Source organism: Sturnus vulgaris, chromosome 28 (genome assembly GCF_052056855.1).
Source record: "Sturnus vulgaris isolate bStuVul1 chromosome 28, bStuVul1.hap1, whole genome shotgun sequence".
In the NCBI taxonomy this organism is placed as follows: Eukaryota; Metazoa; Chordata; class Aves; order Passeriformes; family Sturnidae; genus Sturnus; species Sturnus vulgaris.
Genome location: NC_142270.1, coordinates 6,434,442 through 6,461,680, shown reverse-complemented (window position 1 = coordinate 6,461,680; position 27,239 = coordinate 6,434,442). Strand labels below are relative to the sequence as shown.

Here is a 27,239-nt window from a genome sequence, read left to right as displayed (position 1 = left end):
TACCTAAAAATAGATGCCTTAAGTTGAGCTTTGAATGTAAAATTGTTTTGCCCCAAATACAGAGAATCTCAGCAGCTTCACCAAACATTGATTTTTCACCTAGAGCAAGGCAGGACTCCAGCTACATGTTTAATCTATTGCAACAGCTGCAGTATCTTGCAGTGAGAGTCAGGAATTTGTTTCTGTGCTTCCTTCCTTATAGGAGGTTCTATTGACCTTATTCATTTCATGTCATAATTTTCCTAAGGGGTCCTCTGTCAGTATTTGTTTGTTCTCCCTTGCCAAATACTTTTCTCTGTGAACTCTAGATGGTGACTGCTGTCACTATGTCAATATGTTTATCATTTGTGTCGTGTAGTAGAATACCAGTGATTGAGGTAACAGAGAGTTATCATAGTAAAAATAACGTGTTTTCAAGGAAAAAGTGATAAATATGGTGCTGTGTGACAAAAAATGAAATAAAATTCTTGAACAATTTCTACTAACATGTTGGCTAATATAGCCACATGGTACCTTTCAGCTAAAGGAGAAAGTGTTTACTGAAACTCTGCCATCCTCTGTTTCCCCATTTTACCCAATAGGATCAGGCAGCAACAAGAGATCATCTGCAATTCCAGATGCTTCCCAAACAGCTTCACCAAAGAAGACAAAAATCTTTGGACAGAAGACTGTTGGACAAAAAAAAAAATGTGGTGAGTTAAGTGAAATGAGTAAGTCCATTTCCTGCTTCTCCTGTCCTGAGTCCTGCATGAATGGTGAAGACAATGAGCTTTTGTTTATGTGCAGGAGATGTCTAGGGTCCCTTTTTTACCAACCATACACTGACAACATGTAGAAGCTTGATACCAGTCATAGGCCAAATGCTTCCTAACTGAGAACGTCCTAAGTGTAAGCCCCTACTCAGGACAATCTCAGGTGTAGGGCAGAGGTACCTACTTCCAGTTAACTTGACTATTAAATCATGCTGTCAAAATTCAAGACAGGTGTTTGAGAAACAGCTACTACTGATGCCAATGACCATTCAGTTGGCATGCTGCTTCCCCCCATCAGAGAGCTAAGCATCAGCTCAAATCCTAGCAGCTAAGGAGGTACCAAGACAACAGCTCTGAACTTAGAATTTGGTAGGGATGAAATCCTCTCTGGTATCTTGGGGAAAGATAAAATGGTGTCACATAGGAAGAACTGAATTATTATTGGTCAGCCGATTTACCGGAGCAAGGCTTCAGTCACTCCCGCTGGGAGGAGCCATTCTCCAGGGGAGCAGGTTCAAGCTGCTGTGTGTTCCCTTCTGATAAAAATCTGCAGTCTGAAGTAGGCAAGACTGCAGTTACTTTAGGAGTGTCCTTGTCCTCCTTTGCATTGTGTTAGTGAGCATGCTCTTGAGACCAAAGCAAGTTGGTCCTCAGAAAGTGATCAGAACTGCCTGAATATACACAGCATGGGGTCAGCAGGTGATGGCTGAAAGACTGGGGACAAAGGAAAGCACTGAAAAAACCAGCATCTTTAGAGGCCATTGCAGACACCCTTGATCTTCTTTCTGTCTATCCAGCTGTGAGGCAGGCACTTTGATCTGCTTGGAAACCTGATTGCTGTCCACAAGAACTTTCACAGATTCTGCACAGGGCTCAGGGAGTCCAAGCAGCAAATGTTGGTGCAGAGGGAATATAAGAAAGGGAATTGCAATGTTATATGGTAGCACTGTCTGGAAGCCCTGGTAGTTTATGTACAGCTGCACATAATGGTGTTATAGTCAGGGTCTGAAGAATACAATATTGCTCTAGGTAAGGGGATAAGGAAAATGGTTTTGAACAGGGAAACATTTCTAGCCCTAGAAAAGTGCAAGTATCTCTCTCAGCTGCACTGGTAAAAACTATTCATCTATTCAAGTGCACCTTCCTTTTCTGGGGATGGCAGATGATGCTTTTGATGTCTTTCAGGCTGTACCTGAAGTGCATTAGATCAATAATCACTCTGATTCACAGATGGAGTTTGAACCTGGGACTATCTGAAGTCTTGCTAGCTCATTCTCTGCTCTGCTTTGTGGGAAGGCAGGGACTTTAGTGGTCTTTTTCAATTCATGTGTATAGTGGTTTTCCAAGTCATGATTAGTTATGCAGAAACGCACCGGGCCACAGGACAGGGGTTTAGGATCAATGCTATGTCCAGGAACAGTATTTTGAAAAGTTCTCTGCATGTCATCTTCCCTTCAGCACCCATTTCCAGCATTCCGATGAAACCTGTGCTTTAAGGGCCTCCAGAGAAGGAGACTGGGCCCAAACCGTAGAATCATATAATTATAGAATAGTTTGGATTGGAAGGGACCTTAAAGATCAACCAATTCCAACCATCTGCTGTGTACAGGGACATCTTTCACTCAGACAGGTTGCTCTGAGCTCTGTTCAGCCTGGCCTTGAACACTTCCAGGGATAGGGGAACCACAAATTCTCTGGGCAACCTATGACAGTACCTCACCACCTTCACAGGAAAGAATTTTATTCTCATATCTGAATTAGACCTATTCTCTGTCAATGTGAAGTCATTCCCCCTTGTCCTGTCACCACATTCTCTTGTAAAAACATCCTTCTCCATCTTTCTTGTAGGCTCCCTTCAGGTATTGGAAGGCTGCAATTGGGTCACCCCTAAACCTTCTCTTTTCCGGCTGAACACACTCAGTTCTCTCAGTCTTTCCTTTGCAGTTTCATCATGTTCAGTAGTCTGTGATGGACCTATCCTTCCCAAATTTATCTACCTCGTGTATTTCTTTGTTTTCACAGCATTCCGTAGGAGTCGATTCCACATTTTATTTATATGTTGAGTAGAAAGATTGGGGAGGGGGGAGGGTGGTGGGGGTGGTTACTTTAAATATGCTGTCTCTGATTCTCCTTTGTGTGTAAAATAATTTTTTTTTTCACTTTGTGTGTTCTCTGTATCAATCACAATTTTATGTGCTCTGTTACTGCCTTTCTTTCCGTCTTGAGTTTCTCTGCTATTGTCTGCAGTCTCTTCATGTATCACAGAACTGCAGAATGAGTGAGGTTGGAAGAACATCTGGCAGTCATTTGCTCCAACCCCAGGTCCAGTGGGGTCACCTAAAGCAAAGGGTGTACAATCCTAATGCAATTCTGTGGTGATACAGAGCTGCCTCCTGAACTGTCTGCCTGCTAGTACGTGGGAGATTGAAGATTCCTTCAGGTCCTACTATACACAGTTTGTGCTTCTTTGTGGAATCATTAGAATATTTTCACTCTTTTTGTTCGAATGAGTGTCTCATTGTGCATTAAAGAGAATGGTAGCCAAGCATCCAAGTAAACAAGTCTGGAGGCTTTGTCAGGTAAGCCTGCAGACCACGCTGAAAAACATTAGGCTAGCTATCCCTAAGCATATCCAGATTCCAAGAATGTCCACTCAACTAGTTAAAGAGTCTGCACTTGCAGAATAGCCTGCCAATGGCACGAGGCTTTCTTGGATTTGGCAGCTAGGTACACCCATGTTAATGACACTTGCACCTCCTCTAAAAAGTGTCTCCCTTATGGTCACTCAAAGCACTTGCAAAACTCTGAGTTCTTCTGAGCCCTACAGCTCTGAGCTGTGCTGTTAACTTGGAATAGTATATTCCTGGCTGGCTTTGTGAGTAACTTCTTTCTTAGATAGCTTTTAAAACTCTACTGTCTGAGTTCATTAAATGTCCCTTTTCTTTCATGCTGCTGCTTTTTATTCCAGCCCTTTGTTTGGAGCATCTGCAACACTGCATAAGGCTGCCTGGAACAGGAAAAGAGAAATAGATAACTGAGGTCTCACAAATTCCCCTTCACTTGCTTCTCACTGTGCAGAAAAAGAAAGAACGCAGTGCCTGATGCCTAAGCCAGCAAATAGGTTAGCAGGTTAAAAGCAGCAGTGACAAAATAAAAAGCTTTCCAAGAGACTCCTAGGCTCAACAACCTGGTTTAAGTGGCCAGAGGTGGTGGGCTCTGCCCCTTTTTCCCAGAGCAAACTTAGGAATTTTGCTTTTTAGTAGCTGAGACATCTCAACTGCATGCCCACAGTGTCCTCTGAAGCTGTGAGCAGGCAAAGCTTCACTAGCCTCAGCATCTCAGTCATCAGTTCCAGGTTACTTGCCTGCTCCTGCGCTCTGCTCACTGCTCTGGCTTACGGGGAGTGAAGAGGTGGGATCTGCGTGGAGGAGGAGGCTGTGTCCTGCCGCAGACCGGCGCAGGGCGGCTGTTCCCGCTGACTGATGCCGTGGAGCAGCGTCTGCAGCGCGCTCGGCATCGGGGAAAAGAAGAATGCCTGTGCCAAAGCCTGGAGAGCAGCACAGCCATCCCTTGGGTGTCAGTGTGCAGGCCCTGGGTTCTGAAGTCTGACCCTGCTTCAGCCTTGGAACTTGGAAGGCAGGACTCGAGCAAAAGGCTCAGACGTCCTTGCTGGTCATAGGAGGAGTTCCTGGCACTGAGCAGGTGATGCCCAGGCTGGTTGAGTGCGTCTGCTGGGAAACGAGGCTGTTGCATATAGCAGAACTTGGTGTCATTTCTGAGTCCTCTGTTCTAAAAAAATAGGAAATTCCACAGAAAGAATTGCAAACTAGCAGAGAGCTGATTTAAGATGCAAAGTCCAACATGTAGAAGTGAGGCGCTCCCAGTGTGTTATGATTAATTTGACAACTGCCTCCTGTGCGCCTGTTGTTGAATGAAGGTAATGTTTCCTCAGCCTCATATGGGCTGCAAAGGACTCGTGTGGAGGAGGCTCAATTAGGGTGATAGTTCCATTGTGCTCCCAGCTCCCTTCTGTCTGTGGAGCGTTTTAATTCTGAAGCTTCTATTTAATTTTGTGATTGTTTTTTTCATGGGCATTGACAGAACATTGCTGTAAAAAGATATGCAGATGTATCTAGACTTGAGTGTATTATTTATCGATGTCGGTAAAATACACAAAACTAAAGCTGTACTAGGAAACACACTGTAAAATTTTATAATTTCCTATTCTTCATATTTTATTAGGACCTTCTCTATGTTATCAGTCATCATATTATTTTAAAACTGTATGATGTGCCAGTCTGTTTTCCTGATTTTAGCACACTCCTTGGTCTATGGGTGAAGCAACAGAACTGGGGGAAATTCAAAGGGAAAAGAAACAAAGGGAAAAAATATAAGAATACTTACTCTAGCAAGAAAGTGACCTACAATGTCTTTACATTTAAGTGTGCATCTCAGCTTCTTGCCAGTCTAAATAACCTGTGACTGTCGGGTAGTTGCTGAGGAATTGACATTAACCCCTGCTTTGCCATCTCTTAACGCTAAGGGCCCATTACTGCCTAGAATTTGGGGAGCCAGTTCCAGAAAAGTGCAGTATTTGCAGAGCTTCCACCAGTGCAGATAGTTTTCCCATGGGTGCTTTGCCCATGGGTGCTTTGCCCAGGGGTTTGCACCTAGGCAGTGTTTTTTCCAATGAACAAGACCGGAGTGATAAAGGCTCTGATAAAGACTGAGGGGGTGAGTTTTTGCTTAGAAGTGCCTGAACAGATAAGCACACTTTGCTGCAGGTGATGGTGTGGTCCCCACTGAAGATCCCACCCCGGAACCCCATCCCAGTTTTATCCTGGCCCCCTTACACACTGGTGCTGTGTGCAGGAGCCAAAGTCACTCCTCCAGGCCTCACTCCTGGATTCCAACATGGAATTGTTTGTGCTTTTGGAAGACAGCTGCAGGTGAAATGTATTGCTATATGTCGAGAAGGGATGGCTGACTCTCTGGGAGTCTTGCCTAGGAGCCCTCAGAGAGGATTTGAGCTCTGGTGATGCCTGAGTGGGCAGATCTGGTAGCTTGGGTTTACTTTGCTGCTGCTGTGTAAAGAGCAGACTGAACCCTTCCTTTCTGTCTCCTGTTCACAGCTAAGATCCCTCCCCTCCTCTTGCTGCTCACTCAGCGGAGAGATGCGAGGTGGAAAGGATGCTGCTGAGCTGCACTTTGCTCCAGTACTTGGCACATCCTTTGCAGCATCGGCTGTTTTCTGAGCAGAGATGCTGCCTGCCTGCTAACCTGTGCAGCCATTCCCTATTGCTCCCTTTGAGAGAAGATGGAATCATATCCCAGAGAGTGAGTGAGTGATGCGGCTGCTGCACCGAGACTGACTGTGAGGAAGAAAATTGGAGAGACTGCCTCAGCAGCACTGCAGTGGTAAAGCCCCTGCCTGAATACATGCAGATTACTGTTCTTTAGGCATTGCTACAGAGACCTAAGGAGTCGAATGAAATGCATCAGCCTCCTTTTTCACTGCTTCTCTATTGTCATCATGCATTAATTGCTGGGAGTTATTTTCCTTCCTGTGGCTGACTGCCTGCATCTCTTCTCATACTGCAGGAGAAACAGTGAGGGAGAGAGCACAGCACCAATCCAGTGTCCTGTCCCAAAGAAGGCTTCTGCATGATGTGCCAGCACAGTCAGGGGCTGCTGCAATGGTGCATAGAACCTCTGGAACAGCTGGATTTAGGATTATTAATGGTTTATAAAGGTGTCCCAGACAGCATCTAGCAACTGTCTGGAGACATTGGCTGTCCTTTGGGGCTTACTGACTGCTTTCAATTTTCCTCTCATTACTGCTTTCACACTCATCTGGGTCGACAGCATTTGGGTGAGGGGAACGTTCTTTCTCGGCCAGGAATTGGAGGGTACTGCACAGAGAGTGCAGGTGTGAGCTCTGGAGGGGACTGCAATCTGACCAGCCATGGCTCAAGCAGCTAAGCAGCTGAAGAAAATCAAAGATATTGAGGCTCAGGCTCTGCAGGAGCAGAAGGAGAGGGAAGAATCCAATCGCAAGCGCAGGAACCGTTCTCGGGACCGGAAGAAAAAGGTCAGTGACATTGGGGCGAGCAGCCCTATATCCAGGTGCCTGTGGTTGTGACAGTGAGTGCTGTTTGTGTTTGGGGGGATTGGAGGGTGGGGAGAGAATAACGGGGGGGGGCAGCCTGGTCCCTGTACAAACCTGCGTGCAGCCAGCACAAGAAACTGTCAAACAGAGGACAACTTTTGGGACCAGAAATCTGCTGTTTACCCTGACAGCTTGCAGGGAGTGGAGGGAGGGAGGAAGGGAGCACGGATATGAAAAAGCCTAATGAAGGGGAAAGGGAAGTCAGGGGTTTATCAAGGCAGCTTAATGGACTCACTCAGCCCAGAAACAGATTTGATCTCTAAGATAAAACTGCTGGTTTCTAGCTTCCTTCAGTTTCCCACAGTCGCTTTTTGTGTTCAGAGCTTAGGGACAAGAGAATCTCACCCCTTTTTCTAGTGAAGGACTAGTTTTCCTGTCCACTCCATCCCTTGCTTAATCTGCACCAGAGTACTGAAACCAGGGCATAGCAGGAGCAGACCCCTAACAGAGAAGGCATTTTTGTGCAGAGATCAGTGGATTCTGCTGCTCCTGGAGGCAGGCTATATTTGTGCATGGGACGTGGGTCATCCTTCCTTGCTGGCAGCAGGTGAGGGGGATAAGGGGCAACAAAGAGATGTCTGTCCCTTCTGTTGACACTAGTATGCTGAAGCCTGGAGTCTGCCAGCTGTTTCGAGCTGTAGCTCCTCTCTGGAAAGTCACTGCCAGTTTTTTCTTGCTGCCAGCTTTCTGCATAAGTGACCATATTGCTAAGATAGCTTTGCTGCCCCTTGCAGACCTCTTGAATCGGAATGTTCTTCTCACAGCAGGGTCTGAGGGTATATGTGCTATGCACCAATGCAAAAAGGCCACAGGGAGAGAGGTGAAACCAAGGATAATCGAGGATATATCTGATAGGAGGTCATGATGCAGGAATTCTTAGATGGCCTTCTCCTCTGTCTCTGCCCAAAGAGTTGGTGACTTCCATGTACCCCTGTGAGCAGGAGCCTAACAGCAGAGCTCTGCTGTTGGAACATCCTGGTAGCTGGGCCCTGAGAGTACTGAGGAGAGTCCTGCTTTTCTTAAAGCTGGGCCAGGACAGCCTGGGAGAGGTCTGTGTCCACAGAGAACGGCTCATCAGGGGGAGATCAGTGGACACATCAGGGCAGATGTGAGGTCTGCAGGCAGCAGCTGGGGAGTTGAATGTGGAGGTCATTTAGCTGCCACACTGTTGTGTCGGATGTGATAAAAATTGCTTGGCGCCTGCAGGTCCATGGCTGCTCTCTGCAGGGCCTCTTGTACTGGAAACTGGTGGAGCAGCTTACCCCTCACATTGCCAGAGGGCTTTAAAGGGGATCTGATGTGAAGAACCCCAAATCAGGACATTTTTCTTTTGGGCCAGCTGTCTCTCGTTAGCCCCTGCCCCAAAGCCTCAACATCTCTAGTGATAGTGTTCTTCCTGTGCAAGTCTCCTTAGGGGCAAGTGGAGGCCTACCAGGATGTATTGGAATCTCTCATTCTGTTTTGCTGTAGCAGTTGTGGGGATTTGATTTGGGTTAGGTCAGTGCCTGTTAGTGCCCTGTGAGCCTGCATGGGACTCGTGTTGTGTCCATGCCAAAGGCCCTTGCACTGGCTGTTGGAATGTACTGAAACCACGGTGGTGTCACTGGCTCATTCTGTTCCTCTGCCAGTGCCTGCCAGCTGCATCTTGCTTTGTACACAGACACAGGCTCTTTGGGGCAGAGGCTGTTCATTCACGTGATGTTTGTACAGTGCAGGGTATCAGTATCTTGATATCCAGTTGAGCCCACCAAGCATAGCTGCAATGAGAGTTAATAGAGGCATGGCCTACGATCCAAGGAAGTCTTAGCATGACACAGAGCAGAGAAGATGGCCAGAGGGAAGGAGATGATCACCTCAGAAGAAATAGATTCTCATCCCATTACATGTGAGCTGCTGTTATGAGCTTTTACATCTTCAGTTTAGTATCCGTTAGCATTTCCTGGAATTTTTGTGTGGTTGTATGTGTCCCATGAAGTGCACAGTTGTATTCTGCAAGAACCTTGTATTCTGTGATACTTGGAGGCAGTGAGTTCTGTTATTTAATGCTGTGTTGCCCAAAAACCTTCTCCTTGGACCATGATTGTATTTGTCGCTTTCCAGTTTCCATAGCAATTTCTTGGGGTTTGTATTAAGCAAATGTAACAATGACCTGACTGACCTTGTACTGTCCATTTTTGTGTTCTCTACCTCTCGTTTGTCTCTTGGCACACGGAGAGTCCAGATGTATAACCTTGTCACTCCTCCAATATTCCCTGCCCCCAGCTTTTGTAACTCCAGCTGATAACAGTTGAGCTTTCATTCGACAGGGGCTGCATCAAGGATTTAAGGAACGGTACCTTGTCACTCATCTGTGCTCCCTGTCAAGCCCAAGCATACTTCTGCTTTGGGCAGAGCTGCCACATGAAACAGCCAGGCATGTCCTGAAGTGTTCCTACTCTGTATGCTCTGCATAGTGGCTGAAGGTTGCCTCAATCTTGGGATGACCCCAGAGAACAAGTGTTCAATAGTCCTGTGTGTTCCCACATTTAGTGCAAGTGAACTGTGAGGACTTGTCAGGGCTGTGGCATGATATGCTAGTGACTTCTGGTGATGCCCTGCAGACAGGAAGGTGTGACAGAGAGCAGACGCGAGCAAAAGAGAGTGTGAATTGACAGAAGTTCACTGCTATTAGAGAATGTGCCAAGCATCATCTGGGTTGGCTTCTTGCTATTCCTGCTGGAGGATCCTAGCTTCAAATCTCTGTGCATTTTCCTTAGATAGGCAGTTTATAGGGGACCAGAGCCATTCTGTCATTGCTGCAGGGCTGCATGTGGAGTTTCTGATGTGGCCAACTGCACTGACAGGGAAGTAGTAATTGACAGGAATGATATCTATGCTTTGGATGCAGCTATATGTCTCTTTTTTGTGGTTTTGAGTGGCAGTCATAGTCAAGAACACTTCCTTCCTTTCCCTGCAGATGTGGTAAAGCTACCTCGGCAGGCAGCCCTCACTGGAAAGTCATGCAGAGCACTTCAAAGACACAGATTTGTCTTTGCCAGGGTCAGTGGGCAGCAGCAAAACACATTGGAAGAGTGGAAAAGTGATGTTTTGACACTATTTATGAGGCAGCTCTGTAGCTGGTTATGTGAACACAGTTATTGAGTCCTTTTTGAGTTGCTTGTGACTTATTGTAGTTATGTATTAAAGATAGAAAATGGACCAAATCCCTTGCCAGGAATTCTGGAAGCACTGGCAGAGCTCACCAAATAGGTTGTTAGAAAGGGCCCAAACTCTCCCAACTGGGGCCCAGAGCACTTGGCTTGCCTTTGTCTCAAACACACATCTACAAGCAACTTGCAGCTGTATCAAGTGCCCCACAGTAGATGGCTGGTGGCATTGTAACCTGACATGCTTTGACTGAGACTAATAAATAAAAGTTAGTAGTTCTACGAAAATCTTTCTTCCTATTGAAGTGTACTTATTCTGGTATTAAATTCAGCCAAATATTTAGCCAAGCATAACAGGGGCAGACACCTTCATCTGCCTCTCTACAGAGATGCAGATTCCAGCTGTGCTTCTCAGTGGACATAGAGGATTCATGGAGCAGGAGGCTGGAACCTCTAAAATGTCTTTGACAAGAATGCTATGCAGCAAATAGCAAGAGGACTTCAGTAACAGCAGCAGTGCCAATAATGTCCAAATAATTCATCAAGTGCACATGTGAAAGCCTACTCAGCCTGTATACAGCACAACTGGAGCTACGATATTAAATAACAATTTAACCAAAAGCTTGAATGAAAATTCTGGTGATGAGTCCTACCAGTCTTTAAATTATTAGTATGAAATATGTGATACATCCTCTTAGTACATTCAGAGCAAACTTAGCTTGGGCATCTAAAAAACAGATGAACAAGGCTGCCTGAATTTAAACTCTTTTTTTTTTTTTTTTTTCTGGCTGGGGTGGGGGGGCAAAGAAGGTACAATGAGGAACAAACTTCTTTTTCTGCTTCTATCTACTCTCTTTGTCTTGCAAGTGTTCAAGGGTAAGACAGTCTCTTGTTATGGATTTGTAGAGCATCTCCTATAATGCATTCTTGAATAGTAAGTGATTCCTAATAAGAAACTCCCTGCACAAAACTCTTCGCCTTTTTTCTAGTTGATAGTTTCCTGAAAACAGCACTCAGAGCAGCCTGAGGGCTCATGGATCTCCACATCACGGTCTGGCACCCATCCTTAGAGCCGTATTGCTTCTGCATGCTGAAGCAGGAAATGTTTTAGTGCTCAAGATTGCACACTTAAACACGTCCTGCCAGGAGAGGTTAGGAGGGTGCTTTGGAGAAGGGAGACAAGAAATTTGTGAAAGTGAGTTTGAATTTTGTGGGAAAGCAAGAGCAATGTTTTTCCATTTGGCAGGAGCTCTTCCATTTGGCAGAGACAGAGCTCTTGCTCCAGCTGGAGGGAAATGGTGGGAAAGAGCTGAGGGAAGACAGAGGATCAAGTGACCTCCTTCCTATATGCAAGCATAGATAAGGGATAAATGTGGGCAATTAAATGGCTGATAACTACTGTCAGAAGAAACTCCAAGCTGAGGTGTGTGAGGTGACTGGGGAGAGGCAGCACTGAGAAAATTGCCGCGATGTGGAGGATGCCGATGAGAATGCTTTTATGTGGATTAATGTTTCCATCCTTTGGAAGCTAGGGAAATGTGGTAACTAGAACAAGTCAGGAAGGGTTTGGACCAACAGCCACAAACTCAATCAGACAGAGGAGCAATTACAGATTATTCCTTAGAAGGACAGTTAAACAGTCATATAGGGTGACCACACTTGTGCTTGTTGTGTGACAAGCAAAAGAGGTCACTCAATGACTGTTGGATGTATCAGGGTGGTCTGAGCTTGGGATTCTGAGATAGAAAATCAAGACACCTTTGTCAGAATTATGCAATAAGCACATGAGAAACTGGGGTGAGAAATCGCTGCTGGAGTGCTGCCAAAGAGCAGCCACTGGGTCTGTTCTCTCTGTTTGCCTGCATCCTTTCAAATGGCTGTTTCTTTGCAGCAGCCTTCAGCTTGTGCTGGGTTTAGAGAGGATGCAGAGAAAAGAGTGATGGACAGAAGGAGGGCAAAGGATTTCAGCAGACCCAGCTGCAGGTAGCTCAGAACACCCCCATGATAACTGGACTTCTGAGCTCCACTGTGTCCTGCTCCCATGGATATCTGGCCACTGAACTATCACTGTAGTAGGCTACTGCAATTCTTGCATTCAGTTGCAGTAGATCCTGCCAGAGAAGTGACGTGGCTGGCTGTCAGCCACCTGGGTCTTCGCTAGCTGCTGGGAGGTGTGCTGGTATCTTACCTGCAAGCTGGAGCTCAGCAGCAGGAGAAAGGACCATGCTGCCTGCAGAGTCTCAGAGCACAAGAGCTGCTTTGTGTCCTTTCCCCGTGATGGGGTGAGGTAAACAGGAGTGGAATATGGGCATCTAGATGTAAGGGATGTTGGGTAGGAGCAGAACCCACTGCTGCAGGGATTCGCTGGTGGGAGAAAGCACTGGGGGGATGTTGGTGCTATTCTGCACTGCTGCTCTGCAGGCTCTTAAATTATTCAGGTAATAACAGTATCTGTATGTGCTTGGTGAGCCCGCTGTGCTGAAATGAAGTGAGCAGTATCTGAAACCTTGTAGCATTCAGAAATCTGTTTCAGGGGCAAGTTCTTTCAAACTGTGCCCTGTCCTCTGTGCCTGGCACCTCGGCCAAGACGTCTGCCTCAGGAGGGCAGTGGCTGAATGCAGGGATGAGCCCTACCCGCAGCAAATACTTGCAGGAAGGTAAGAGAAAGGACAGTGCCTTCATAAAAGTCCTGCATGTGACAGTCTGGTGGGCATAGTCTATGCACCATAGGAAGCCACCTGCAGCGTGGTAAAGCTGAAGTGCATCAAGCTAGATCTGAGCTCAAAGGAAAGCAGATTTACAGAGTGCTAAAATTAGAAGTTTTGTCTGAATTATGCTAATTTGTTTTAATTGTCTAAGTGTGTCAAGGTTCTTCTAAAACGTAACCTCTCTGTGGTGGTCTGGAAAGGTGCAGCATCACCAGTGGTAAGATGGAAGGATGGATGAAGAATGGTAGAGGTTTCTGGGTTCCCTGGCCTACTTACATCTTTCTTGCAGTCCTCACCTCCAGCTCTCAAAATGCCATGAGGGAGGTTCTGAAAGTGTTAGCTCTGGATTGAATAGACCAGTCTTGTTAAAACCTTCGATGAGTAGAGGGCAGCTTCCTAGGTGGAGGGAAGTTTCTGACACCTTCTCTCTCTAAGGGCACTTCTCAGCATGACAGAACGATCAGAAAATTCACGGTTTTTTTCACAAAATAATTATGTTATGTTTTGAGCCTCAACTCTGCAAGCAGCAGCAAAAATTCAAGCTCCCTTCCTATTTGCAAACCAGATTTTGCTGACAGGGTGAAACTTTAAGCCAGAGCCATACATCTCTTTGTAGGGGCTGCAAGTGTAGGGGACTTTGTTAAATCTGTGGCTTCAAAATGTTGCATCCTCAGTGAAAAATCTACAACAGAGACAAAGCGGCAGGTATTCACTGAAGTGTCTTGGGAAGCGGAAGGGGAGAGCGCAGCAGCAGGAGAGCATTTAGAAAACAGACGAGGTTTCTATATTTATACAGAGATGAAGAAGGAAGGAGAGTGTGCGTGCACATGTTTGTGCATGTGTGGCCAGGCCATGGGAAGATTCCTGTTTAAGAGGAAAGTTACTCCAGCAAGATAGCAAGCAGAAATGAAGGCTATGGTCCGTCACTACACTGTGCTGACAGGACTGTGCAGGCTTTGTAGGGTGCGTTCACGTGCCTATGTTGGAATTTTTAAGTGAGAAATACAGAGAACAGCACGCTGAAACCCTTGGCTGAGTATTATATTCCTTTGCAGAATATAAACTATGTTTGATTTTAAACCAGTGTGATAGTGTTTGCAAAGGAATAATAAATATTGTCACCTTCATACAGTGTCATTTCTCCAGCAAACTAAGGTGTCCAGATACTCTGCAGGAAATGCAGTGTGTTGAGTCCATTCATGATGACATGCTTGGAATGAGGAGCATTGTGTCTTTCCCAGGACTTGCTGATTACAGCATCAATTAATAAGATAAATACAAATACTAGGAGAATGTGCTGTTTGGTGGGTGTGACAGACAGATGCGGGGTGAGTGAAACACATTCAACTTTAACAATATACTTGCCTGTGTACCAAACTCTTTGTTCCATTGATCTGAGTATGGAGGGGAAGACAAAAAGATCTTTCTTTGGTCTGCCTGGAAATCAGCTGTACTTTGCTGATGACTGAAGTGTGAGCTTTTACTTTGTACTCTAACTATACATCTATCTCTTGTAGATTTTCACACTGTTGTTTGAATCAACGATATTCTATGGTAAATGCTTTCCATGGACTTGGTTATAATTGTGTCCTTCAATAAAATGCTAAACCTCAATAATCCAGCATTCTTGACTTGTGAATCTCTGTGTGGAGTTTCTCTTATTTTCTAGTGATTTTTTTATTTATTTCCCCTCTCTATTTCCTTTGTGGTGAATGAAAGTACTCAGGCTGACAGTGGGAGCAAAGAGTGGACTACAGGGAAGTGGTGGTGTGCTAGAGAATTCTAAGAAGGATAAATCTTACTGAATTTTGATGTTAGAGTTGCCTTTACTGCAGTGGGCAGTGTTATAGTTCTTTCTATCTTTAATGCTGAAGGAGAAGTTGCATCCGTGGGACACTGGTTTTGGCTTTGGTGGGGGGGAGTTCAGAGCTAGGAGATGCCTGCATGGGATCAGTATTTGTCCTGAAGGCTTTTGTTTTCTATGCTTTTTCATTCTTCAGCTCTTTTCCTGGCAGAATCATCTTAGCTCACAGTGACAGTAGGTTTGGTCCAAGCAAGAATTGCTCAGTGGAGCATGGCATGGCAGCTCTCTTTACACGCAGCTTGGACGTGCCACTGCACTGATGCATAGCAATGTGCTCCTGTTAAAGAGCAGCATGATGGTCAGCAGGCTGACCCCCTTTCTGTGAGGACTGAGAAAAAATGCTTCCTGTCAGCCTGCTGCCAAATGGCTGTGGAGCTGAGATTGCAGTAAGAGGAGCTGCAGTATCACAGGGCAAAAGTATAAAATATCTGTTGCCCACCAGTAGTGTATCAGCAAAACTGCTTTTGAAAACTTGTGAACTCATCCCTGCCAGTGGTGAGATGTGCTTCTCAGATCTGTCAGGGAAGTCCTCCAAGGTCAGCAGCAGTTCAATAAGGCATAGTGAAAATACCTTCTCTCCATTCAAAATGTGAGGCAGCAGCATTTGCTGTCTCCTGACAACATTTCACAGGGATCAGCAGCACTTGCCTAAAGGGCCTCTCAGCACGTTGTGTGGCACCACCATCATTTTCAGTACCGGGTCAATGAGGAACATTTTTTTCTGCCTTTCCTCTATTGCCAGACAATGTGGGTAAACTGTAGATATTTGGGAAGAGGAGCTGACAACTTTCACTAATTCACTTTGCTTTAAAATCATGTCTGAGAGCTAAGAAAGCTGTGAAGACACTTGGAGCAGCTGGTTGAGTGGCTCTGCTCACAGCTGCAATAGTGATGCAACTTCCTCATGGAGCTGGGAGGTAAGGTTCATCACTGAGAAGGGGCATTGTATATTGAGAGCTTTAGTCTGGACAGACTTTCTCTGTGCAGAGGTGGTGTGGTTTTTGTCTGTTTTGTTAGGAATAAATTCAGCATTCTGCCTGGAGGAAGTGCACCATAGTAAGATATGAACCTGTAGTTTGTTCTTGACAGTAAAAACCTATTGTAAAACACTGAGGGAAAAAAAAAAAAGAGATCAGAGGAGGAAGATGCTTCAGAGTTTCCTTTACTGTTCTTTGGAGATTTCTGGGGGAAAAAACCAAACACCACAAATGAAGCACATAACATGATTTTTGTCCTCTTTCTGGAGCTGCAGCTGCTGCAGTCGGCTCCCCACCCTCAAGCTGTCTGCAGTTTATTGCTAAGCTTTGCCAGCAGGTTGCTGGGATAATATTAGGCTTTTTTAATTAAAAAATTCCTAGAAAATAGATATATATAATTTTTGCATTTACATTAAAAGAGGTATATGGCATGCCAGTGATCTGGTTGGGAGGTGCCAAGAAACAACAAAGAATCAAAGGAATCTCTTTAAGTGCCTAACCATGAAAACAAGGACCTAATTTTGGCTATGTTTTTAAAGACCAGAATGAATAAACATGCATGCAAACATGTTTGGAGGATGTTATGCCTCTGAAGAGGCACTAATGGTTGCAATAAAGCAGGAGGACAGAGTAAAATTCTGGAGGCAGGTCCATGTTCCAAACCATGGTTAGCAGATAACACAGCAAAGCAGCTGTCATAGAACTGGTACTGATATCTGCCACAGTGGGCATCCTGGCTAAAATGGTTTCTCAGCCTCTGCCTGCTTGCAGGTGAAAATGGCTTGTCTTTTCTGTTGTAAAGAATTTGAAGAAGTCAAAAAAGAAAATAATAGGATTTCTTTACTTAGTTTAATTCCAGTCACAGGCAAGCACAGCCTTAGTTGTACCTGTAAAGCAGATACTTAGGCTCCCTCAAGTTTTAGGTTGAATTGCTTTTGTGAACTTGATATCCAGCATCCTCTATAGTTGTTGTCAAAGATGCTATGATACTTTTCACAATAAAGTGTTTGTGTGCATGGATTGACTCTTCTGCTCAGCAAAAATCTTTCTTAGATAATTGCTTAGGTAATTTCTTAGGTAATCTGTTTCTTTCAAGCCATTTGTGTCCCCAGCTCCTAGGGCTCTCTGTAGCATTTCTGTGGTCTGCTGAAGGCTGCCTCCTCTTACTCCGCATATGGAATCACTAGTCTAGCAAGAGGATGAAAGAATACAAGGAAACTTTGCAACTCTGGAGTAGGCTGAATCTTAAAATGAAAGTGGTGGGAATGACAGAGTGCAGGACGCATATTCTCTGTGTAGAAGAGAACTCCTACTCACTGAAGTAGGAAACTACTTCAGGTTTCTGTGTTTCATATTGTAAAGCAAATTCTGTCAGAAGTCCGGCATAAAAATCTCTCACGTTTCAAATCTTTCTCTCTGCCCTTACACTTCAGAGCTTCTTGGCTTGTACTGAACCACTCTGACTTGGTGGCTCAGTAAGGTAGGTGGATGCAGGGTCAGTGTCAAGCATTTCCTGGCAATGACAGCACTGTTTTTTTGCAAATCCTCAGGGAATCATAGCACTAAATGCTACAAGAGTGTTAATTTTGTAAGATAAGCAGTTGTGCAGTCATAAGCTCGGAGGTGTCCTTGCCATGCAGGGGATCTCTGTGCGCTGCTGGAGAGGGGATCGGACCGCAGCTCCTCCTGTGGTTGGCACAACTTTTGTGTCATGTGGAATTACTTCCTCCTCTCTGCTGTGATGCAATGGAAGATAGGGAGTGCGTTGTGCTGCATCTTACTTGGCTCTGCTGGCTGTTCTGGCAGTTCATCCCTTCCCAGACTCCCTATTAATGGCCCTGGGGCCAGCACTCATGGGGCTTAGCTCCCAGCACTGATAAAATGGAGTACCAGCATCCTGTATTTATCATTGGGGGAAGGGGGATTTTTAAAATTGTATTAATAACCCAAATTACCCTGTGAAACGGCACTTGTCTGATGTTAAATATTAAACTCCCTTAAGCAGGTGAGCTGGGGCACAGAAGCAGCAGCATGCTGGTAGTGACAGGCTGTGCTGGAAGATGAAGTGGTGCTGGACAGCATTAACACTTTCTCCCTGGAGGGCCTTCCATCTTCAGGGCAGCCAGGTGCTCTTCCACACAGCTCCCCAGCTTCCAAATGGCTTTTTTCACACTTTAAACATTTTGCATGCTTTGAGCAGATCTGAACATCAAAGGCTGCTGGATCCTGGCTCTGGCGTTACCATGGCAACAGCAGCTGAGACGATTTGGATGTTTCTGGGATGGGATTTTGCTGCTGGGTGCGTTGGGCAGAGTGGGGCTGCTCTTCTCACATCAGTGCTATTGTGGGCATCATGCTGTGTAAGGGGATGCTCTGGCTCAGCCCAGGAGGACTGTGGTGCAGACCTCTGAGTCTGAATTGCTCACCTCAGCTCCCTCCAGTCCGGGAGAGGAGGAGGGAGTCCTTCCCATGCTATGCCACATGTGGAAGTAGGTCAGCTGAATTATACCCTCAGATATTCTCGTTTCTCTCTGCTGGCTCTCAGGGGAGCTGAGCATTGAGCCCTTCTTCAAGCGTTGGTTCTGTAGGAGCCCAAAACTGCTTCTGTGAGCCTACCCTTGGGATGTTGGCTTCAGGTGCCTCTTCTACCCTCCTGCAGCTCCAGATATGCTGGATACAGTGGATTTTCAGGAGTGAACATAAAGCTGAGCTTTAAACACTGAGAAAATATGATATTGCTCTGTCTGATATTGTAGTATGCTATAGCAGCACAGTCAAGGGGCTTCTGTTGATCCTCACTGTGAGTCTGTCAAGCTGTGTGTCCTGGGCAAAATGCCCCATCCTCCTCCCTGTATGATGTGAAATGACCCCTGGGAATTCATTGCTGTTCTGTGAACATTACTCATGTGGGTGACTCTAGCATCCCTGGCCAATGTCTGAGGGGACAGGCACATGTGTGACTTGCTCGGATATGCACATAGCAGATGTCCCTCAGGGGTGGAGTGTGTGTGCAGATAGGCACTTGAGACAGTTGGGTGGTTTTGTGAAGGAAAGAAGGTAATTCTGAGCACCCTGCCTATTCCTTGTGCTGTCACAGCAATAGACAACCCTCAGACTTGTGATCTCACTGCTGTTGGCCACTGCATACTAAAGGAGAAAATATTTTGTCAAACTGCCTGAACATGACAGAGCAAGATCATTTGGGTGCAGGCTGTGGTATTTAGGTACAGTGCAGACATCAGAGACTGGGTGGCTGAGAATAAAGGTATACTGAAATCCTGTGGGGCAAGATCTGAGTTCTTGTTCTCTGGCTTGGTTCTCAGGAGCAGAGCAGATTTCTTTCTAAGAGGAGCAGAGTGCAGCCTGCCAGGTGGGGACTGTGCATTCATCTTTTCTCACTGGAGGTCAGTCTCTGCTGCCTCCAGGCATGCACTGCAGCCGAGTGATGGAAATCTCTTGGTCTTCACAAACAGGCATAACATTTAGGCATCTCTCAGTTATCTGTAGACCTGCAGTTACAGCAGGACCAGTGGATCCAACAGGATCAATAGCTGGAGTGGGATTAACTGCAGCCTGAGAAGAGTCTTGTTACATCTTTCAGACCGGTACCTGTCTGAATGAAAGCTGAAATCTGCACTAGGAGCAGTAATTAAGAAGTGATTTGCCCTTGGCCCATATTGTGGGCATAATGCCAAATTCTGACTTCCCAGAACTGGGAATTTTCATATTCAGGCTGAGTTAGGTGATGCTTTTTGCTCTCAGAACTGCCTAGTCTCTAAGAGGAGTGAGTAAACAGTGAGTGCTAATCCTATGGGTGAGATGTGTTCTGGTCCACTGGATAAGACAGCTGGATGCAGAGGTTGCTGAACAATTTTATCTGTGCAGACATCTTCTTTGCAGCCAGCATAGCACAGCACTAAGCTGTTGCATAAACAATGGGACAGGAATATTCCTTTCGTTTGGGAGCTTTGCAGCTCTTTCATGTCTTCACTCTGAGAATCTGACTTCCTGAGTTTTTATGCTTGAATAAGTATAAATAAGATAAATCAGTGTGATGACATTTTCAGTTGTGTTGCCTGGCTTGTTCAAATGATGAGCAAAAAGAACACTTGATAAGTCGTGGCAAGATGCCAGAGAGGTACATGCTATGAAGCTGTCTGTCTGCTCAGTATGTGTGCAAGGAGGAGCAAAAGGCTGATGAAACATCTTGGTTTGGGGCTCAGACTGCTTCCACTCCAAGAACTCAATTGTGGTTGTGCTGGTACAAGGCAGCTATTTCTTGGAGTAAGAGAGCAGTCTGCTTCATCTCCAAAGTCATGCCTTTGGAGGCAACAGTGCACAGTTCAAGAAACACAACCTTAAGAAGATCTATTCAATTTGTATTCCTGAATTTCCTTTGGAAATCTCACAGATTAAATAGTTCTGAACTGATAAATGACCACAAAATAGTTTCTTAGATCAGGGCTATGACAGAAAGAGATTTCTTATTTCTAATAGCTGCTGAGCTTTGCAAACCCACTTTGCAGTCCACTGGGTTTCTTTTCATTTGTTCTGTGGTTCCACATGCCAGTTTTTAGACTGATTTGGAGAGAAGTACCTAAAATTGGCTTTCCCGTCCTCCCCCCAACAACAAAGGAGATAGAGAGGCAGCTAGAGAGCAAGGGCTGGAATATTTGTGTACAGCAGATCTTTGTCTCCCTCCCACCACATCACATTGCAGAGCTCCTCCTCAGATGGAAAAGTGAAGAGCAGATATGGGTGTGGACCCCTCAAGCTTCCTCTGTTGCTCATGGCTGATGATTCCAGCATTTTGGAAGCTGAGCACCAGCGGCACCTATGGACTTCCTGTGAAGTCAGGAATCACCATGCCAGAAGCCACAAACACCACAGGAAAGCAAAGCAGCATCTATCTCAGCTCTGCAGAGCATCCTTATCCACTTATTTATGCCTGCATCACTGCTGCTCTCTCCCAACAGGAAGAAGTGGCCTGACAGTGCCACTGTTTTTCTGTGTTTTTCTGTTATCCATGGCTGGGCAGCAGTAGCAGAATTGCTAAACATTTAAATTATTCAGCTTCTGTTGTTGACTCAGCTTTAAAACTACATTGACGTTTCCTGAGATAATAGCTTGCTGACTGGAACCTGGGAGCCTAGCTGGTCCTGGGAGCCTCAGCAGGTGACAGGAGCACAGGGAGTTTTCCTCTCTAAGGACAAATGGGACATGCTGGAGTAAGGTGAACCCTTGAGTATCCATGTCCTTGTACCCCTTGCTCGGGGGGGGAGCAGCTCCCTTCAATGGCTGCAGCCCTGGGCTCAACCTGGCATCATTTCTTAAGTGGCTGGGTTCGGGAGGGGCTGTGCTTCCTTTCCCGGGCACAGGCACATACAGCTTCCTCGGAATATTAAAGCCCATTTTTATGTTATTTATTCCTCTCCAAGGTGAGGTGTTGAAGGCTCTCCGCTGTACACATTTACACTCCTCATTCCCTTAAATGAAAGGAAGAACAGCTGAGGACAGACTGGTAGCAGCCAGCAAGTGCCTGGTTCTGAGCAGTCACTTCTCTGGTTACATGGCAGATACCAAAACCGAGGAAGGAGCCTTGCATTCCTTCACAGCTACATCATCACACAGCTGAAGAGTTCTCCAAAGGTCAGAGGCAGAAATTTGTATCCTGGAAAAAAAAGGCTCTTTGTAGCTGAAGGACTAGTTCTCCTCAGAGACCTCTGCCTCCTAAATTTCTGACAGAGCTTCTCTTCACCCCTGACTATCTGAAGTTGCTGCTGGAATTCAATGTTTTCATCTCAGGTGTGAACCCAGAATGCAATGGCACTGAGGCACAGGGATGCTGGGCCTTGTCCCAGGAACTGCCTCAGGATAGCAGAGGGAGAAATTAGCTTTCATGTGGGTATGATAAGTATTATAGCACCCAGGGAACAGCACTTAAGAGAATACTGGAATCCTGGCTTGTGAAAAATCCCTAAAGCCCACAGGGGTGCCCAGAGGTTGTTATTTGGCATTATTCATGGTAATTCTTGGTCACTTTTTCTCAACATGAATTTGCTCTTTTTTAGACATTTTTCCTGTTTTTTCTAGTGTAAATAATGTCCCTTTGCAGAGCCCCAGTTTAGCTCTGTGTTAGCTTTTGTGAGTACAACATGACACTGAATCCACCTTCAGTTGTTTCTGAAGCCTTTATGGTAACAATCATAAGCTCAGATGTCACTAAGGAGAGGATACAGAATAAAATTCTGGAGAAAGAGCAATCCAGACAATCTCAGTTCAGCATCTGGAAACAGGTGAGTGTTAAGGAACTGTCTGAGATCTCTTTTTTCTTTTTTTTTTTTTTGAGGTGTTTTCATGAAAATGCAAAGACCTTTTGGAATTAAAAGCTGTTCATTTATTTGAGTTGTATTTGTTATTTTTCAAGCTCTCACAGGCTCTGATTTCTCATACAGGGTTGTGTCCATAGTGTTGGTTTCTCCAGAGCTGCCAAGATGTTCCTGTTAGATGTAGCAGGCAAGATAACAGTGACAAACTGCTAGTAAAGCAAGTTGCTCTGAGGTATGTGTTTTCAACACTGATACATGCAACTCACCTGTCTACAGTTAGGTGTAACTCTTGGAGATGCCTCAGGTGAGGTGGTAATGAGTGAATGAGCCCTATTAGAGGCAACAATGGGAAGTGTTCAGGAATTACAATTAACAAGGGACAGCAATTAATGGAGCAAAGAGACCAGTTTTGTTATAGATAGAGCTTGCACCAGCTTCACAAACAGCCTGGGAAAGAAATGGTTTTTAGTACATACTGAAGGCAAAGTGCTCTCTTCTCCCCCATCTTCAGAGAAGGTGGAAAACAAACAGGTACCTCACAGGATCCCCTTCACTCATGCTCCCAAAATCACCTTTACTTTTAGAGCTATAGATATGTGACTGATAGTAATCAGTGCTGTGAACTCCATACAGTTGCCTCAAGATCCATGGGTCTGCTGCAGCCTGTGACCTGCCAACCCATGTGGGTGTCACCAATGGCCGAGGATACCTCAGTGACCTGAGCTCTGAGCTGTGGGGAAGTTGTTGAGAGCTGTTTGCAGTTAAAACTCCAGGTCTTAGTGGGAAAGCAGAGACTTTGTGGCTTGGCCAAACTTGCCAGGACCATACCTAAAGGTAATATTTCTCTGTCAGAGGAGCTCTGACCTGCAGAGATGTTGTATTTAGGTGCTTTTCTCATTCCTCACCGTGGTAGAAAGGTTCAGCCTCAGTGGTGGGGACCTGGGGCAATTCCATCTTATTGTGTCTGCCACAGCACAGTGTGGTCATCATTCCAGACTGCACAATCACCAGAGCTGCTTCCTACCCTGCACACAGTCACAGGCCTTCCTTCCCTGCACTCTGCTGTGGTTGTGGGCAAAGGGTGTGCATAAGGGAGTCCTGTGCCAGAGGCAAAGGTGAGCCCCGTGCTCCCTCCAGCATTGTGCAGGACTTACCTGTCCTCTCTCCATCTCTGTGGAGGGTATGAGGCATCACTGGATTACCAGAAATCTGTAGGACTGAGCCAGTCTAAGACTGGCTAACAGGTTTGCTGTCGTGGGGATTGTCCCCTGCTTGAGTTTCCCTATTCTGGGTTTGTGAAAGTCACCAGTGCCAGAGATTGCACAAAGCAAAGCCAGCCTGAATCTCAAAATGGGAGGGGTGAGGGAGGCAATCTCATGGGCACTGTAACACTGCTTTTCCCTGAGGTGTGCTAGGAGGTAAGCCTATCTGGATTGTAGGGCACAGGTTAGGCTTTGTCAAGTGTATACACTCTCCTGGTGGATGCACGAAATGGAGAAAGTTTGCATTATGCTGAGGGAGAAACTTCGAATCAGTTCATGAGCTCTGGCTGGTAATGGCCTCTGTCAGAGTGTGGACTTGTGTTTGCATTCACGATGTGCAGCTACAGAGTGAAGTAGGATCTGAGGCACTGATAGACACCAACTCTGCAGGTTCAGAGCAGCGGCACTTCTTAGAGCAAATGCAGTGTGCCAGCAGTTGCAGTGCCCATCCTTTTGGCAACAAACATTTGAGTTCTACCTGAACTGAAGGTGGAGTCTCTTCTATTTCAAATATCAGAGGGAATCCAGACTGTCAATGAAGTGCTGAATGACTCTGGACAAAGGGAAGGTGTTTTCCCTAGACTGAGGTAAGGACTCAGCTTTGCTCTAATGCTAAACTTGGTCTTTTCTCAGTATAAAATTCTCAATTCCTATGTAATGCAAAGCATTTTGCCATCCTAACATGTTCTATTGATCTACTTTTCCTGCCTCTCAGCTCATACAAGCTTTTCTGGTGGTGGGCTGGGCTGTTTTGTAGGAATTCCCTAGAGAGATACAGCTGGCAAAGCAGTTTCTCGAAGCTGCAAATGTCACAAGCTGTATTTATTCTATATACTGCCCAGGCCTTTCCAGGTGTGATCACCTCATGGCTGTGCCTTCACTGGTTTGGCCCTAGTTCCTGGCTGGAAGCACCTTGTCCTTCTTGACCCTATAACTGGCAAAAAGGGCCAGGTGAATGGTAGCTGGAAATAGAAACCGAGCTGTGTGGCTCCCCTGCAGCACCCCAAGTCCTTTGCCAGGCTGGCCCCAGTTTAGTATCTGGAGCCAGGATGGAATAGGCAAAGCAGGAGCAAGAGGGATGACTCCTGGCAGCCAGGCGATCACTGCTCTGCAGGGTCACCCCAAGGTGGAGCACAAGAAAAGGGTGGGATGGGAGTGGTCTCCAGGAGCTCTGTTCCTTTGGACAATTGGTGTGACTCCCTTGCGTGTCTTTCAGAGAGGGCATGCACCAACCACTGTGGACCCCTTGCCTTCTTGCTGCAAGCAAGGATCTCCTGAAGGGATGCTGGAGCAGGAGTCTGCTGTGCAGGTAGAAGGGGGGAAGGGGCGCGTTCATTGTATTGTAGTGGGCTCTAGGCCCTACAAAGAGCCTGGACCTGCTGTCACTAGACCTCATTTGCTACTTCAGTTCCATCTCGGTGTCCTCCATTTGGGACTGTGCCCAGCCAAGGTCTGCAGGGACCTGTGAAAAACCTGAGGTCTTCTGCTCACTGTCTCCAGCCCAGCCTGCTTTGTGTGGCACATGCCAAGAGACAGTGTGATTCTGGCCACAGAGCTGTTTCATTTTGCTTTATATTGCAGAAGTTTCATCTTCCCTTGTACTACTAAGAGGTCATGAACATGAGCTTCTCCCTTAACGGCTCACAGACATGTTTATGAAGTATGGCTCAGGCATGACATTCACTAAACACTGTGCACAGCCTGGCCACTCTCCCCAGTTTCCTGACGTAGGACAACCCGTAATCTCCAGACTCCAGACGGGAGCTTCCTTGTTGTGCTGGCTTGCAGTCAGGTGTGTAGTGGTGATAGGGTGCAGTCCAGCTGCTGATAAACCTCTTCCAGCCTGCTCATGCTTGGTTTGGCTGCAGCATTCAGCATAAGTGGGTTGATCAGAGCTGCAGACCCTGGCTGTCCAGGGTGAGCTGACCTTCTCTTGCAGTGATGACATGCATGCATTACCTGAGGGTGAGTACTTGGGCATGGTCAGGGGTTCGTTGGGCAGCAAAAGAGGAGAGGAATCAGGTCAGCTGGTCTGCATGAGGGAGTTCAGGTATATTCTGGCTGATAATATGAACTTCAATCCAAAGATAATGCCTCTTCTCCCCAAAGAGTTGTTGCTAAATGGACCTCAGACTGGCAGGAAGGGTTTGATGCCCTTCTTAGGTCATCCACTTCTTAGGTCATCCTTGGAGCCAGTGACAGTGCCTGGCATTGAGACCAGGTCCCTCGGTGCTGCATTTGCCTTGTCCTCTCACCACTGCTTTACTGGGAGAAGGAAGGTGTCCCAGGTGTTGTTTTTTTGCAGTATTGTGATGGTGAATGTTGATTCCTGTGTTGTCACCTTCCTTGTTTTGGCCCTGTGGAGCCCTGGGCCAGGTGCACAGGATGATGTTTCTCTCTGAGCACAGTGCTGTGCTGGCTCTGCTGTGGAGCAGGTGCCTGGGCTGGAGCGGCTCTGCTTGCATATCCTCTCCAGGGATCTGCTGGCAGAGATATATTGCCAGGCCTGTGCTTCTGGTGCTTTTCTGTCAATGCTTTCTGCCCTGCATGGCTTCCAGAGGCTGCACCCCAAGCGCTGGCCAGGCAAGACAGTAAATCCATGGTAGCTACAGCACAAGGACTGTACTGTGATACTGCCCAGCATGCAGATCCCAGCAGAAAGCCCCCTTCTAAGTGCTTTAGTTTGTGCAGGCAGGCAAAGCAGGTGTGGACTAGTCCTGCTGGAGGAGAGGTAGGGAATGAGTCAGAGCAGACTGCACAAATCAGGAGCAGTTTATAAGCATCGCTAGGAATGAAAAGGAGGCTTCTCCACAGGGCACCAGGGCAGACCCTGAGCGTATGATCTGGACTCCAGCACCTCACCTGAGCATGAGGTTGCTGACAGAGCCCAGGGCAGGTTGAGGCTGGTCCAGAAGCTGTGTATTAGTCCCAGGCTGGCATCAGGCAGGCTCAGAGCATGTCTCTGATTCCAGCCTTGCACTGGCAGCGTGCTAGAGCCCTCTCAACTCCCCAGTGTTTATTGCACAGACCTGCCTTAACCGTGTCATGGACCAAAAAAGGTAGTGCGTCAGGAAAGTAGGAGATAGAAAGCAGTTGCTGTGCTGCTGCATCTCTCAGCAGTTGCAAATGTTGTTAGAAGAGGTGTAGTGCCTGAGCAAAGAGCTCTCATGTATTGTCTTCAGTCACAGTCTATATATTTTTTGATGAGGTAAAAATAGCTTTTCTTTTTCAGGATATGCAGAGAGCAGAGGCTCCTGCTAACATCAAAGGAGAGTGACAGCTTTCCCCTGGGTGTGCATGGCCTCAGCTGAGGAGCAGGAGCAGTAGCTGTGTTAATTCTTGCCTCGCTTTGGCTCTGTGTGAAAGATATTCTGGTATTTTCCTGTTCAGGTCTCTGAACCAGCCCCTGTTTCACTCTCCACTGCTGCTGGACCCAGAATTGTACTTCAAAGGGAAAGTGATAGTTTGCAAATGACAGAACAAGGTCTTGAACATGTTACTTAGAAAATCCATTAGGCAGCAGACAGGCATTGCAGGCTTTCACAGAGTTGTGTGCTGTAGCCCTCCGGAGGATCCTTATCAGAAAGATCAGTCTGCTGGGTAGGGGCAGCTCCTTGCAGCCTTGCTCTGTGCAGATTAAGCTGTTTGTGATATCTGCCCTCCTCGCAGTTCTGAACCAGCTGGAACTGCCAGCAAAGGGGACCCAGGACCGAGGAAGGAAGGAACCAAATGGCAACGCAGATGTCTGTATCTGAAAATGCTCAGGAACTCGGTTAACCTTGACCCTGACCTGTACCACCAGTGACAGTCCAGAACTACCTCTCCTGTTAAGGGTGCACAAAAATGGGCTTTCCAAAAGCTCGTCACTCATGATTATGTAATAGTGGAGGATTGTGCATGGTGGGGAGTCCAGTCTGATGCTGGCACCAGAAAGCTTGCCCTCTCTTCCTTCCGTGCTGGAAAAATGCTAATTGACAGGTCGCTTCCCTTCCCACAAACCTGCCAGGGGCCTTCCTTCCCTCCTTCTTCTGC

General features: G+C 46.4%; 1 protein-coding gene across 10 annotated transcripts in view; it reads left to right on the top strand.

Moving 5' to 3' along the window:
• The first annotated feature begins 5,904 nt into the window (after window positions 1-5,904).
• The window catches only part of ANK1 (ankyrin 1), a 55,245-nt gene continuing 33,910 nt past the window's right edge, over window positions 5,905-27,239 (top strand). For 3 of the 10 annotated variants that reach the window (XM_088179959.1, XM_088179956.1, XM_088179961.1), the window contains exons 1-2: window positions 5,906-6,843; window positions 24,424-24,516. In XM_088179959.1, coding sequence (XP_088036085.1) covers window positions 6,718-6,843; window positions 24,424-24,516 — 219 coding nt within the window. In that variant the 5' untranslated portion in view covers window positions 5,906-6,717. Of the gene's footprint in view, window positions 6,844-24,423; window positions 24,517-25,015; window positions 25,173-27,239 lie in introns of those variants that run through there. The other 7 variants (XM_088179954.1, XM_088179957.1, XM_088179953.1 and 4 more) reach the window with 4 other exon arrangements.